This window comes from Thamnophis sirtalis, unplaced genomic scaffold, assembly GCF_051295495.1.
Source record: "Thamnophis sirtalis isolate CommonGarterSnake01/CBP01778 unplaced genomic scaffold, rThaSir2_p1.2 scaffold_3, whole genome shotgun sequence".
Lineage (NCBI taxonomy): Eukaryota > Metazoa > Chordata > Lepidosauria > Squamata > Natricidae > Thamnophis > Thamnophis sirtalis.
The window spans coordinates 14,641,936-14,653,767 of record NW_028261383.1 but is presented as its reverse complement, the minus strand read 5'-3'; the positions used below and the strand labels follow the sequence as shown (position 1 = coordinate 14,653,767).

Genomic DNA, 11,832 nt, shown 5'->3' with positions numbered 1-11,832 from the left:
GTAAAATCCTCCATAACATAGGGCCTAGTCATCTGAGGGGTTGCCTATCTCCTGTAATCTCTTCCTGTCTCATATGGTGTGGCAGAGTCAGCATGGTCTGGGACCCAGCAATTAAGCAGTGCTGAATATATCTGAGGCTTCCTAAGCTGCATGGAGTTCCTCAAAGTTCACAGTGAAGCGTCTTCTCCTTCACATTATTGTAATGATGGTTGTTTGCTCATTCCCTTGTGCCAGACCTCAAGCAACAGTCCCCAAAGAAAGTTATGGATGTAAACATCAACCTAAAATAACAGTGCTGGATATTAGATGAGAAATGCTGTATGTCTAAGGAACCACAATGAGGGTTGGAGAGCAAGCATGTTCTGTGCCAATGAATTGTCCCTTCTCCGCTTTAGAAGATGATGCATTCCCAGGTCCCCATTTGATTTAGGAAACCCTTGAAAACAGAGTATTGGTTTTTGCTTCTGGTTTGAAAAAGGACAAAAGGCTGCAAGGAAGAGGATTGACTAAGGCAGACAAATGATCCTCCTGCTTCTCCTTCTCATGCTGCTTCCTCATGCAGCTGATAGGAAAGTCCCTTTGAAATGCCCTCTGAATCTGAAGAGGAATGAAGTGGACCCACTGAATTATCACAAGCCAGGAGACCTTCTTCTGGGTGGGATCATCGGTGTAACGAAAGCAACCTTCCTCCCATATGATTTCAGCAGAAGCCCCTCTATAAAGTTTTATCAGTAAGTCATGCAAGCTTTTCTGCTGGTCTTTGCTAACATCCAGGCGACTCCAGTTTTATTGTCATCTTTCATCCATTGCTGTCTTCTTGTGTTATGGGTGGAATTAATGAAGCAAGGCTGGCAAGGCTCCAGAGAGAACTCTGACAAAACACAGCTCTTCTTGTGCAATTAATGGCAACAAAGCCACAAAAGCTACATCTCCGTATACCTTTTCAGGGTCCCTCTTAGATCAGGTTTTCAAGATCAGTTGTTCTTGGGGGTAAACGTTTGGGGTGCACCAATACAAAGGCATCAGCCTCTGCATAATCCTCTAAATTTTGAGGTCCCTTCTGAAATGTGAAGGAGACACTCGCTTGCTTTCCTGTCCTCTTAATTGAAGTGGCAGAGTGGGTCTCCTCCACACACATCCCATGTCTGATCGGGGGTTCTTTATTCTGAAATAGAGATGAAAATGGAGACATGGGATAGCTGCCCAATATCCTACAGCCCAGCCTTGCGGGACTAAGAGCAAAGGGTGGACATTTCAAGGGAGAAGGAGGACAGCTTTGAAAGCACAGGAACTATTTCACAGCTCAGAAGGGTGGTGACCTCTCCCTGGAAGCATCTCAGCAAGTCATCTGGATGACCACCTATCAAAGAAGCTCTTTTTCACTCTACAAGGTAAATGTAACAATGAACCTTTAGATGTCACCCACCATCCTTTTCAGCTAAGGAGGTACCTTAGAGATCATGTATGATTTTCTCCGCTGAGAGGGAGAAATATTTTTGCCAGAATCTCAAGTTAAATTATAGTGAACAGGCTGGATTTAGACCAGGAATCCATTAAACAAGCAACAAATTCAAGATGTGTGTGTGGAGGAGACAGGAGACTTGCTGAGATGGAATTATGGTTATAAGTAGGACACAGTGAGTCAAATGCAGCAATACTGAGGCTTGAGAAGCTGTTCTCTGTGTTTTTGCCCACTGTGGAGGCCGAGAACTAACCAAACTGAGCCTCTACTCCATGCAAAGTTGAGGTGTGTTACACATTACAGTTGGATCTTTTGCTGGGCTTCCTTTTGGCCACTCTGTCTGGTCACAGAGCTCAGTTCTCTGCTGTTGGATCTTGAAAGCCTGTCTTTGCTTTGGACAAAGTGGATGAAGTTCAGGGTCCAAGAAGCAATCTGTGAGTGCAAGTAAGGAGTCTTTGGGGCTTGCTGGATCCCCCTCACCCAAACTGGAGTCTTTGACTTTAACCCTCCTGGTATCATATCCTCCAGGACTATTATTCTTAGAAGCCCCTAACTCTACTTCCTCCCCCTCGTGTTCATCAGAAAACATATCCAGCTTCTGGGTGTCTCTACAGGATCATGCAAGGGACATTCTAGGGTTGAACACCCAAAATTATATAGTTCCTCTTCTGATTGTAAAGAGCTCTATTACAACAATTTCCTCCATTTTACAAGATCGTTTTTGAACTATGTGCAAATAAATTTAATTTTTATTGTGTTTTTCACTATTGCACAGATATTGCTCAGAAAGCTATTTTATATAGGCTACTGGGTAAATGATGGTGATGAGAAGGTTAAACTGTAATCCTGCTTTCATATTTGCATTGTATTGTATCGTATATACTACTGTTTTTGCAGACGTTTTTGTGACCTTCTACCACTGCATCATAGAGAGTATTTTAACTTACTGCACCTGTGTATGGTTTGCCAATTGCACAGTGGCAGATAGGACAGCACTCCAGAGGGTCAACATCATTGCCCAGAGGATCATTGGTTGCCTTCTCCCCTCTTTGGAAGAGTTTTATAGCTCTCGCTGCCTTAAGAAAGTTCAAATCATTCTTAAAGATCCGTCTCATCCTGGGCACCCTTTTTTTAAAAACTATTACCATCTGGCAGACGATACGGGATAATAAAAACAAGGACAAATAGAGTGAAAAACAGCTTCTATCCCAGGGCAGTAACTATATTGAATTCTACTGTATAGTGCAATATTAATGCAATATCCGGAGTTTTCAATGTCAATTGTATAAAATGTGGATGTGTGTTTGTGTTTTATTTTTATAGTTATAATGTATACTGAAGATGGCATTTAATTTTGTTGTATAAGGTGCAATGACAATAAAATAAAATAAACATGAAGTTTGACATGTTAGCTGGTTATTCTTGTTAGATTTAGAGTGTCTAACCCCCTCTCCCTATGTATTTAAGAAGATATATAAATGAATTTACTTTCAGTATTGATGGCGTGAAATGTATATATTTTCAGCAAACTATCCATGTTTCACTGGAAAATCCTCTCCTTCCTTTTTGCCATCCAGGAGATCAATCAGGATCTCCAGCTGTTACCCAATATCTCCCTGGGCTACAACCTCCATGACAATTATTTCAGCACAACCATGACTTTGGATGCTTTGCTGGATTTGCTTTCCACCGGAGAAGCAAATATTCCGAACTACAGATGCGGACGGCATTCTAGACCCTTAGTTGTTTTTGATGGGTCCAATACTGACATTGCCATCCAGATAACAAATATACTGGACATGTCTAAAATTCCACAGGTTTGTATGTGTGTGAGTGTGTGTTTTTGTGTAGCCTAAGTCTACTCTGAATCCTCCATGAATTTAAAAGGGCAGCTTATGATCATGGAAAGATTAGGCATATTGCAACTGGAGTGGCTCTGGATTCCCACAGAGAACAAAGGATTAAAGTAGCCAGATCTAAAACACTATTCTAGTTATGTTCCTCCTATTCATGGAAGAAACATCTCCTACTCAACGGCAGGTGGGAGGAAGTCCAACCTATGAGTAGATTAACCATAGAAGCTTTCTCCTGAAAATAGTCTTATAAGAAACTTTGAGGTCCTTCTATCATATAAAAACCACATTTAAAAAGTTTTTACTTTATTTGAATATGAACATTATATCTTTTGTTAAACAGTGTGTCGTCTGTGTACAAATATCTCTGTGCAATAACCATCAAAGTTTACAACCTCATTCACATTAATATTAATTCTCTAATCTTAAAATTATAGTATATTAAACAGTTGAACATAGTAAAACTGTTCATTTTCCTTCTTAGTGTATCTTCTAATAAAAATGCAATAACATTTAATATAATAATCCTTATCATCATAATACTAACAATTATATTGTTTATATCTCTATCTTAACATATTTTCTACTCTTCTTTAATCTCCTTTTATTTCCAACTTCCATTTTTATTCTCTAACCATTGATAAAATGATTCCCATATCATATGATATTCAGTTTGTTCTTTCTCCTTCATTGCCAGTGTTAATCTGTTCATTCTAATATTTTTCTAATCACAATTCCTAATCAGCAAAAACCACTTTTTTAACCATAGATTTCAGTTGCTGATGTCTTGGCTTGGATTTGATTATAGCTTAAACCTCTTTTCTTTTTCAGATCAGTTATACTTTTGTTTCACAGGATCTGAGTGATAAAATTGTCTTCCCTTTTTTCTACCAAGTGGTCCCCAAAGAAGGAGCTCAGTACCCCACAATTATCAAACTGCTCTTGCATTTTAGGTGGGTGTTGGTCGGCCTGGTTGCACCAGATTCTGATGGTGGGGAGATGTTCATCAGAAATTTGACTCCTTTGCTTGTCAGGAATGGCATTTGTGTGGTTTTATCCCAGAACATCCCTGTGGCTGCCCATGAACTAAGGGCTGATACATCTCAATTTTGCAAGTGGACACAAGTCAATGTCTTCGTTTACTCCGGGGAGATTGATACCTTTGTAGTGGGAATAATCATAACACAACAGATAATTGAATTCTGTATAAAAGCCACAATCGGAAAGGTCTGGATCACTTCAGCTATGTGGGATATTACTTTTGATTTACAGTATATGTCACATATTTATCCATCCATCTATGGCTATATTTCCTTCTTGATCCAGACTAGCAGAAATGCCAAATGTGGTGATTTTCATTCTATTCTCAGCTCTATCAAAGACTTGATCAACCAAGTGTTTCCTTGTTCCTATACCAAGCATGGCTTGTCTGTGAAAGGCTGGACAAGATGCTCAGAGAAAGAGAACTCAAAAGCTCTTTCCCGAGAAGAGATTGAAACAATCCTGTCTCTTGACAGCTATATCATTTACCACTCCATCTGGAATGTGGCCAGAGCCTTAAGTGCTGCATATTCATCCAGATCTAAGAGGAAAATGAAGGATGAGAAAGATCCGTTGACTGTTCTGGAGTTGAAACCATGGCAGGTATTCGCTTTGCATAATCTTATGAGACCATTATTTTATTAACTGTAAACAGAATAGAACAGAACAGAATAGAATAACAGAGTTGGAAGGGACCTTGGAGCTCTTCTATTTCAATCTTAGGCAGGAAACACGTATACCATTTCAGACAAATGGTCATCCAATCTTTTCTTTAAAACTTCCAGTGTTTAAAGCATTCACAACTCCTAGAGCCAAGTTGTTCCACTGATTAATTGTTCTCACTGTCAGGAAATTTCTCCTTAGTTCTAAGTTGCTTCTCTCCTTGATTAGTTTCCACCCTTTGTTTCTTGTCCTGCCCTCAGGTGCTTTGGAGAATAGCTTGACTCCCTCTTCTTTGTGACAACCCCTGAGATATTGGAACACAGCTACCCCTAGTCCTTCTTTTCATTAAACTAGACATACCCAGTTCCAGCAACCCCTCTTTATATGTTTTAGCCTCCAGTCCCCTAATCATCTTTGTTGCGCCTCTCTGCACTCTTTCGCTGCACTCTTACATGAAGTTCATTCTTTTATTCAGAGATTTAGCTTTTCTGACACCCTCTTAACAGTCCTGGACTAACTGCACACACTTTTCCATAGTAATGAGTAGTGAGTCTTCTTTTCATCCCCCTATGACCAAATTCATTCACTTGGATTCATTCAAAAAGGTCTCTGTTCTACCTATTAAATCATGTTGGTCTAGGAACTAAGAATTTAAGCTCATCTTCTTTATTTTCCATGGTGTGAGCATCCATATACAAACAATGAAGTTCATTTACTTTATGGACCAATCTCCTTTACGATTTTATCTTAAGATGTTTCCTGTTAGCCACACACCCCACTTTATATATTACACAAGCCCTTAGGTCTTATCTCAGCAAGATAACAGAGGCCATGAATTTTCTGAATGAATGTCTGTCTTTATTTTTATTGATTGATTTGATGTACTCCACTAGTGCAGCTATTGCATTTCCCTACAACACAAAACTTTGAGAATTCAATTCAGCAGAATCTTTGAAGTGGGGTTCTAATTAGATCCATTAGACCATTTTTTGAGATGGGTCTAAATATCCTATGCTATGATTGCTCACTTCATTCTCCTGGAAATGCAATATTTTGCACATTTTGCCCAAAATTCTTCTGTAGTTCTTCCATGTTCACCACCAAGATTTTCATTTCCATGTAAAGAGAATCCTACCTTCTGATATGCATTTTAGTGACATCATTCAAGATTTAACATTTTTCACCTTCTGGTATCCATGAATTACTCCATTCCTTAATAGCAAACCACCTTCATTCAGATATCTTACATGTTTTCATTTCATAAGCTAACGACATAACTTTCTCTGTTTGATATAATTTTCTTTAACAGAAATTATATTACATTCCAAATTACATGCTGTGATCAAAACCAGATGGAAGCACAAATATTAACCCTCTTATCAGAGCTATAGCCAATTGTTGCAATTATAACAATTTTAAGTAAGCTAGAGGAGTAAATTTCTATGGTAACTACAGATGTGGGATTGTGGATATGTGCAGAATGATCCTATCAGTATTCTAGTACTTGTCTCTCTTCTTTCTTCCCCCGTCTCTGTTATTTTAGCTTCACCGTTTCCTGCTAAACCTTTTCAACCTTAATAATAATTCTTTGGATGGATTATATTTGGATGAACGTGGAGAACTGGCTGCTGATCTTGACATCATAGGTTCAGTCCAGTTTTCCAATAAGTCAGTTGTCTGGGCAAAATTTGGGAGCCTAGCAAGGCAAAGATTTCCAGAAGCCATGTTTACCATTGACCAGGATGCAGTAATGTTCCCAAAATGGCTAAATCAGGTGAAGGGAATTCTCCCCCCACCCAGTTCTTTGCAACCCCAGAGAAAAGCAAATGTAATCAATCAATCAATCAATCAATCAATCAAATAAATAAACAAACAAACAAACAAACAAACACACACACACACACACACACACACACTCCTGAAGATTGACTCTAATGATATTATCTTGCAGGATTAATTCTGTTGCTCTGCCTCCCCTTCTGATACTCCAGTGAAATAGTAAGGTGAAATGGCCTGAGCCATTTCCAGATGTTCTTTTGACTTACAAATATTTCAGACCCTTTTGCCTTGATAATCATATTTCCATCTGTACAATTCCTGCCAGGGGCCCTGCAGATGGTGATTTCTCCCATCTCTGTCCCGCAAAGACTAGGTCACCTTAGACAAAGCCACCAGGTGGCTATCGGCAGAAGTAACAAAGATACACCCAACACATTTCCTACACATTGACCTTGATGTTCCTTCTATTGTTTCCTTAGCCCCTCCCTGAATCCAAGTGTGTGGAGAGCTGTCATCCAGGATTCGTCAAGATGCCTCGGGAAGGGGAGCCTCCTTGCTGCTATGATTGTGTTCCTTGTGCAGATGGAGCCATCTCCACTAAGGAAGGTGGGTGGCTCTGAAAGAGAAGTACCACCAGTGGCAGTGGTTGCAGTAGTGTTTCATGGTGGTCAATGGGAGAGTCTGCTTTTTCCATTGATGTCTTTTTTTTTTACTTCCTTGCCTTAAAATCCAGAACTAGTTTTATGAAGTGAAATGTAAGAAAATATCTGGGAGAAAGGTGGCTCTTCCTTCTTTTTCATTTGATCACCTCCCCAGCATTGTTAGAAGAAAAATGAGGACATTTGTTTGAAAAATAACATAACTTTGCACATTCAATGCTGATATTATTTCAGCAAGGTTTAACCACAAATTCAAGAGGGCATATTAATGAGAAAAGTGCTGAAAATATAGCCACACAAAAAAGAATATTTTAAAGTACATTAGATTCTCAGGTAAAAGCAGCCGTGGATGAAATTGATTGCTCAGAAAATACAAGAAACAAAAATGACAGAATTTACAATTTTACATGATACATTTATGGAAGAGATGATAATGGTGGACAAGGTAGACAGATTGAGAAAAGGCCAACATTACAGGAGGTGGATATATCATATTTCTCTCATCTCTTTTATTTACAGATGCAAAAACATGCACCAAATGTCCAGAGACTCAGCATCCAAACAAGAAACGAGATCAGTGCATTCCCAAAGTCATAACCTTCCTATCTTACAGAGGATTTCTGGGGATCATCCTGGCTTTCTTTGCCCTCTTCTTGTCTTTAGCCACAGTGCTTGTCTTAGCAGTCTTTATAAAACACTTAGAAACTCCATTAGTCAAGGCCAACAACCGGGACCTCTCATACATCCTCCTCATCTCCCTGTTGTTCTCCTTCCTGACCTCCTTCCTCTTTATTGGCCAGCCAAGGAAAGCCACTTGTCTTCTCCATCAAACTGTTTTCAGCATTGTCTTCTCAACTGCAGTCTCCTCTGTCTTAGCCAAGACAATCACAGTAATTTTGGCCTTCCTGGCCACAAAGCCGGGTAACACCATGAGGAGGTGGCTGGGGAAGACTTTGGCCAACTTCCTTGTACTTTCTTGCTCTGGGATTCAAACTCTCATTTGCTCCATCTGGCTAGGAGTCTCACCCCCCTTCCCTGACTCTGATTTCCACTCCCAGCCTGGAGAGATCATTCTGCAATGCAATGAAAGTTCTGTTGCTATGTTTTATGGAGTCCTGGGATACATGGGCTTCCTGGCCAGCATCTGCTTCACAGTGGCTTTCCTGGCCAGGGATCTCCCTGGGGCTTTCAATGAAGCCAAGTTGATCACCTTCAGCATGCTGATCTTCTGTAGTGTCTGGGTGAGTTTTGTGCCTGCCTACTTGAGCACCAAGGGGAAATACATGGTGGCCGTGCAGGTCTTCTCCATCTTGTCCTCCAGTGCTGGTCTGTTGGGCTGCATCTTCATCCCCAAATGCTACATTATCATTCTGAGGCCAGATCTCAACACAAAGGAGCAGCTTGCATTTAAAATAAAATAAAAATATAGTCTTACATTTTTAAAAAATTAAGATAATTTAGGATTCCTCATCACATCATATTTTGGTATTTTATATTTTAAGAAATTCAAACTGCCTATTTCCTATTATCTCTCCAACTTTTTTCCTATTACCCTAGTTCAGATTTATGGAATTGTAATAAAACCAGAGCAGAGGCTAAACAATTCTTTTCCAAAATGACCCCCCCCCCCCAAAAAATAGACCTCAAAATATATACTTTTGGTTGTGGTTTCTCATTTCCAAGAATTATAGATATTTTTATTTAATTTTTTCTTTATTCATTTAAAATTCAACAATCTCTTTTCACCTTATAGTTTCATGACATAGTCATGCAGAAACTGGACATTTTAATTAATTAATTAATTAATTTAGATCAGTAATACTAAATAAAGTTAAACAAGGAAAATGAAGTGAATCAACTGATTATGGCTGTATTGTGTTTAAAATTTATAGATTTGTCATGTTCTGCATCTAAGCTCTACAAAGTTTGGTGCAAGCTGGAAACATTGTTAATAAATCTTATTATTAGAAATCTTCCTTATAAATAAGCTTCTGCCTCTTTGGAGCTAAAAGGACTCAATTCTGAGAAGTGAATTTCCATTTTCTCTGCTCAAGTTGAGAGAAAGACTAAGCATAATTTAGGAGCTAAAATATTTATCTAAATGATATGTTGAAAGAATTTCTCTGTTTCATTAAATACCATAAACTTCCTGATTAGTTAATTTATTTTTCTTGCTTTTCAATTCATCACAAAAAACAGAAAAATAAAATAGTAAAATAATAGTGATGATTATACATTCATTGTCAAAGCAAAAAAGAAAATATAAAAATGCCAAGAGAAATGACAAAGAAAAAAGATATGATAGGTTATTAGAACAGTAAATAGTTGCAATTTTCTATATAATTGCAGGCAATTTTGAATGAAATTTTAAAAAGTTTGATGATTTACAGCAGACTCAATTATTGTATATCTGATTAAAATAATACAATAATTGTCTATTGTTTTAAACCTAAGAGAAACAGTGACTAAATTGAACTATGCAAAACAAAAGAATTTTTAATTTGCAAATAAACCAAGAAAATGATTTCTCACAAACTGAGGAAGGGGAAACAAAAGAAAATGTTATTAAAAATTGAGAAAAGAGAAAATATTATTGGGTTTTGCAAGTATAGAGAAATCTTGTTATAACTTTTGTTCTAATTTGTATAAAAGAGAAGATGTTTATCTTAAAAAACGTAACTTACCCAAATACTCACAAAACCCAGAGACAAATTATGAATATCCTACAACTATTATAAAGATATCAGAAGAATTATAGACCAATTTCCTTATTGAATTATGATTTTGAAGTGTGTTTTCTTTAAAGTTCTGGAAGACATGGTCCTCAATGATAATTATTTTCAAGGAATTAAGTCTATTTACATCTCAGAAGACTCAAATTATGGTTAACTGTGATCTAAATAACTCAAATGATATCCAGAAGGGGACCTGGCAAGGTTGTTTTTGTCCCCCTTATAGTTTACTTTGACTCTTGAAGTGTTGAATTGTCATTGCCCAGTAGAATAGAGTTCAGAAGACAGGTTCTGTTAGGTTAGTTGCCTAGTAACAGAGTAAAAAATCTAATGAATGATAGTTGGTTGCAGCAATATTCCAAGCAGTATCAGCCTATGTAAAAGACTGGGTTCTCTCTCCTCTTTTTTTGTAAACAATATTCAGCTCAAGTGTGACCTGTTGTGCCCCCCAGCGGTCAGCAATGCTGGTGACATACTCAGACAGTGAGAAGGTTGGGAAGGAGCATGGGCCAGTCCTGGAGTCTGGGAAAGGCTCTGAGGAGGGCTCTGTGTCAGAGGTAGAGATGGGGTCGGGGCTATCTGACAGTTATCAGCTGCATTCGAAGTCAGAGATCAGTGGGGCAGAAGAACAGCTAGAGCTTGTTTCTGATGTGCACATGTTCAGAGCTGACAGGAGAAGTTAAGCAACAAAGGCCGACTTGGGAATAAAAGCACAGGTGGACAGTGAATGGCCCCTCCCATAAAGTATAAAGAGGAGCGGAAGGGGAGTTGAGTTTGCAGGAGACAATTAGTTTGTTTAATTAGTGTGAAGATTTGTTCGTGATTCTCAGAGACTCCTTGCCAAGTATTTTCTTGTACAGTATTGCATTTGGAAGATATTGGCCTGGCAGCTCTCCAAGCCTGATAAGGTCTATGGTTATAAACCCAAATTCAGTCTTGAAACACTGTTTGCTGGGACTTTGCTGGATGTGAATGAGAGGAATTCACATTAGCTTAATAAAAAGGGGTTTTGTCGGGATAAGGAGTCTGCTTCATTATTTTGTGAAGCCTATGTCAGAACATGTGGATGACTTTAACTCTGAACCATAGATGCTCGGAATGGCTGACAACCCTGACCCTGCTCTTGAGCCTTGGATCAATTTCAGGTGAATCTTTTGCATGCTTGTCTCTGACAAACATACTTTGCAGTCAGGCCTTGGGTAGGTTTGACATTCCTGAGTACATTGTTACCTCTGATACCTGAAAATAAAACTCATGTTCTCTCAGGAAATTGTGTGCTGTATATGTGCAAGGCTGAAACTTGAAATTGGACTTGAATAGAGACATCAATCAAGAGGAGAAGATAATGGGGCTAAAATGTAAAAAGAGAGTTGTAAGTTGAAAGTTGTTAGCTCTGGTAGAAACATAACCCTAACCCTAACCAGAATAGTATAATAAAGGTAATATATATTTAATTTTACATGTGTTAATGACAGCAAGAATTGTGTTTGCACAACAATGGAAAAATGAAGAGATCCCTACAGAGGAAAAAGTTATTAAAATATTAAAATGTGCTGAGATGGATAGATTAACACTTAAAAGAAAAGAAAAGGAAGAAACAGAATATTTTTCAACATGGAATTTATTTTATCAATGGTCAACTA

The 11,832-nt window shown here is 38.3% G+C and overlaps 2 protein-coding genes across 2 annotated transcripts; both read left to right on the top strand.

Annotated features, from left to right (window-relative positions):
• Positions 1 to 2,997: 2,997 nt before the first annotated feature.
• On the top strand, positions 2,998 to 6,219 carry LOC148047256 (vomeronasal type-2 receptor 26-like). The gene is made up of 3 exons (XM_087708011.1): positions 2,998 to 3,279; positions 4,147 to 4,959; positions 6,103 to 6,219. The coding sequence occupies exons 1-3, from the start codon at positions 2,998 to 3,000 to the stop codon at positions 6,217 to 6,219; spliced, it is 1,212 nt and encodes a 403-aa protein (XP_087564137.1).
• Positions 6,220 to 6,742: 523 nt separating this feature from the next.
• On the top strand, positions 6,743 to 9,077 carry LOC148047255 (vomeronasal type-2 receptor 26-like). Its single transcript, XM_087711317.1, has 3 exons — positions 6,743 to 6,793; positions 7,278 to 7,404; positions 7,977 to 9,077. The coding sequence occupies exons 1-3, from the start codon at positions 6,743 to 6,745 to the stop codon at positions 8,876 to 8,878; spliced, it is 1,080 nt and encodes a 359-aa protein (XP_087567443.1). The 3' UTR covers positions 8,879 to 9,077.
• Positions 9,078 to 11,832: the final 2,755 nt, after the last annotated feature.